The sequence below is a fragment of the Camelina sativa genome, chromosome 14, assembly GCF_000633955.1.
Source record: "Camelina sativa cultivar DH55 chromosome 14, Cs, whole genome shotgun sequence".
Taxonomy (NCBI): Eukaryota; Viridiplantae; Streptophyta; class Magnoliopsida; order Brassicales; family Brassicaceae; genus Camelina; species Camelina sativa.
Genome location: NC_025698.1, coordinates 1,603,116 through 1,606,369, shown reverse-complemented (window position 1 = coordinate 1,606,369; position 3,254 = coordinate 1,603,116). Strand labels below are relative to the sequence as shown.

The window sequence follows — 3,254 nt, the reverse complement described above, 5'->3', positions numbered from 1 at the left end:
ATTGAACCTTTTTTGAAGATGGGTTGCAATTTGATCCAAAATTATGTAGTTTGTATGATCGTTGTAGCAATCTGATTGATTTGCTCCGTTGGTTATTCTTTAGTTTAAAGGAGAGAGAGAGAGCTTTGACGGGACAAAAAAAAGTTCATGGCAGAGAGTGCTAATGAAGAATCAGGGGTTGGAAGATCAGTAGAGGAGACTTCAAATGGACAACACAGTTCCAGTCCATCAGGAGAAGCAATCTCTGAGTGGCGCTCTTCTGTTCAAGTGGAGAACGGCACTCCTTCCACATCCCCTCCTTACTGGGATCTCGATGACGACGATGATTCTGGTACTCTCTCTCGCTTACTTCACTTCTATATGAGTTTCAACCTTCTTTGTTTTGGTTTACATACTCTTTATGTGTGTTTCCAGCTGTTTAATGTGAAAATTTTGTTATTTCTCCCAGGCCTTAAACCCTCTGAATTATTTGGAAAATATACTTGGAAGATTCCGAAATTTTCAGAAATCAGCAAAAGGGAGCTCCGTAGCAGTGTTTTTGAAGCTGGCGGCTACAAATGGTACATGCCATTCTTTCTCATCCTTATCTCTTATCCCACAATATAAACTTGGGATGCGAATTCTTACGGCTCTGTTTTTATTCTTCATTGTTTCAGGTATATTTTAATTTATCCACAAGGCTGTGATGTTTGTAATCATCTCTCCTTGTTTCTCTGTGTTGCAAACTATGATAAACTACTTCCAGGTTAGTATATTTTGTTCACTGGTTCTGCATTGTCCTTTCTCTCTCTCTCTGGATACCTGTTTATGTTTGTTCTTTTGCTATCTTGGACACAGGCTGGAGTCATTTCGCTCAGTTTACTATATCTGTGGTGAATAAAGATATAAAAAAATCCAAGTATTCTGGTGAATTTATTAGTCTTGTATTTATTCCCCCCCCCCNTGCAGGTGATCAGGTAATGCAAGATTTACTCTATGTAAATCTATGAGTTTTAAAATTTACCACACCTTCCATTTTTCCATGCTGCCATTCACTTACAGCTCCATAGGTTCATATGTTCTTCAGTTACACACATGTGATAAGATTATTTTCTTTCATTTCTTCGGTATTACTGATTTATGCATTGTGGATAATATCTCTATAATTGTTCCTTGCAGGGAGAGGGTGGACCGACCTTTTCGCTGCCTTGATTGTGGTTATAGGAGAGAACTTGTTAGGGTGTATTTGCCAAATGTAGAGCAAATTTGCCGTCGTTTTGTTGAAGAGAGAAGAAACAAACTCGGGAGGTTGATAGAGGACAAGGCCAGATGGACAAGGTACTTTACACTTCAACTTGTACCCTTAACTCCTCCAGAGTTCAGAAATGCAACCATATTGCATTGCTATCTGTGATGATAAGTGAGTAGGCAGTACTGTGGTTACCTTACCTCTTCTTTTGAGGAAACCATGCAATGTTAGAATAGATTGTTTTCCACCATGCGTTTGGAGTCCAAATTTTATTTTATTTTTGGTGTAAATTTTTATTTGGTGGCTGTGGCTCTCCACCATCTCTGATTTACAAGTCTTGATAGCCAAGGTTGAGATGCTGAGACGGAAAATCCCTAAAAGAGGATGTGGGATTTTTTCTTTAGTTCAACACACTTGTTGAAGGCCAGGATTTATACCAATCTAGTATAGTACTGTTGCCTTACTTTTATACTTCCTGTGATATCTTTCTCTCTGAAAGTTACGCAATTTTCCCTAAAAGGAGTGGATTATCATTCTTGGTTGCAGCTTCGGTGTCTTCTGGTTAGCGATGGACCAAAACTCTAGGCGTCGGATGTCTAGAGAGAAAATGGCCGTTATCCTAAAAGGAGTTGTGAAACAGTTTTTCATAGAAAAAGAAGTTACATCAACTTTGGTGATGGATTCCTTGTATAGTGGGTTGAAGGCTCTTGAAGGCCAAACCAAGAACACGAAAGCTAAGCCAAGACTGTTAGATGCCAAGGAATTGCCAGCTCCGATTGTTAGCGTGGACAAAGATATGTTTGTATTAGTTGATGATGTGTTGTTACTCCTAGAGAGAGCTGCTCTGGAGCCATTGCCTCCAAAAGATGAGAAAGGTCCCCAAAACCGTACAAAGGTCGGCTTCATGGGTTAATAAAAATAATTCTGGCTGTAATTCTTTTATCTGTTATCGTATCTGCAGTCATGTTTATTTTCATTTTTGTCGTTTGTCATTCATTATTCCGTTTCAGAGGACGTGTTGCATAGAAAGTTACTTGTATTGAAAAACTTAGGTTCTGTTCTTTGATGCGAATCTAGGATGGCAATGATGGAGAAGAGGTCAACAAGGAAGCCTATGAGCGTGATGAGAGACGTTTAACTGAGCTGGGTAGACGAACTGTAGAGATATATGTTCTTTCCCATATCTTCAGGTAACAATGCATAATATGATTCTATACGGCATGCCATTGTGTTCTTCCTTTATGTGCTTATGTATCATAATTCAATATCTCTGAGAATTGCAGCAGTAAAATCGAGGTTGCATATCAAGAAGCTATTGCGCTAAAAAGGCAGGAAGAACTTATCCGTGAGGAAGAGGAAGCATGGTTGGCTGAAACCGAACAAAGGGCCAAAAGAGGAACAGCTGAGAGAGAGAAGAAATCTAAGAAGAAACAGGTGTGGTACTTTCTGCTCCTTCTGTTTTTCCTGGACAACTTGGTGGATGTTGATGGGAGTTTCTTTTGTTGTTGAACATTTTATAGGCGAAACAGAAGCGGAATAAAAATAAAGGGAAGGACAAAAGGAAGGAAGAAAAGGTAAGTTTTGCAACACATGAAAAGGATGGGGAAAACCAAAACGATGGGGAAGAAAAGGATTCTGTCATAGAGACAGCCCAATCCTCAGCTGAAAAGCCTGATACTCTGGGAGATGTGTCTGACATATCTGATTCTGTGGATAGTTCAGCTGACATTCTTCAGCCTGATTTAGAAGATAGGGATAGTAGTCCCGTTCATTGGGATACTGACGCCGTAGAAATTCATCCTCCGTCATCAGGAGGGAGCAGCAGAGGAATAGGCATTTCCATATCTACACCCAACGGAATTGCAGAAAGGAAGAGTCAGTCCACTATGGATGATAGCTCTTCAACTTGTTCTAATGATTCTATCCGGTCGGGGGTTACTAATGGGTCGTACCAAGGGAATACCTTCCGAAACCAGAAGTCGCCAAACAAGTAAGCTTGTTTCTGGCTCCTCTTGCTTCCTTGTTT

At 40.1% G+C, this 3,254-nt stretch overlaps 1 protein-coding gene across 3 annotated transcripts in view; it reads left to right on the top strand.

The window, feature by feature from the left end:
* LOC104738948 (MATH domain-containing protein At5g43560-like) overlaps nucleotides 30–3,254 on the top strand; it is a 5,519-nt gene continuing 2,294 nt past the window's right edge. The window contains exons 1-9 of one of the 3 annotated variants that reach the window (XM_010459171.2): nucleotides 30–331; nucleotides 449–560; nucleotides 657–745; nucleotides 838–918; nucleotides 1,050–1,317; nucleotides 1,775–2,123; nucleotides 2,306–2,418; nucleotides 2,512–2,662; nucleotides 2,749–3,218. In XM_010459171.2, the coding sequence (XP_010457473.1) occupies nucleotides 148–331; nucleotides 449–560; nucleotides 657–745; nucleotides 838–918; nucleotides 1,050–1,317; nucleotides 1,775–2,123; nucleotides 2,306–2,418; nucleotides 2,512–2,662; nucleotides 2,749–3,218 (1,817 nt within the window). In that variant the 5' untranslated portion in view covers nucleotides 30–147. Of the gene's footprint in view, nucleotides 332–448; nucleotides 561–656; nucleotides 746–837; nucleotides 919–949; nucleotides 957–1,049; nucleotides 1,318–1,774; nucleotides 2,124–2,305; nucleotides 2,419–2,511; nucleotides 2,663–2,748; nucleotides 3,219–3,254 lie in introns of those variants that run through there. The other 2 variants (XM_010459170.1, XM_010459169.2) reach the window with 2 other exon arrangements.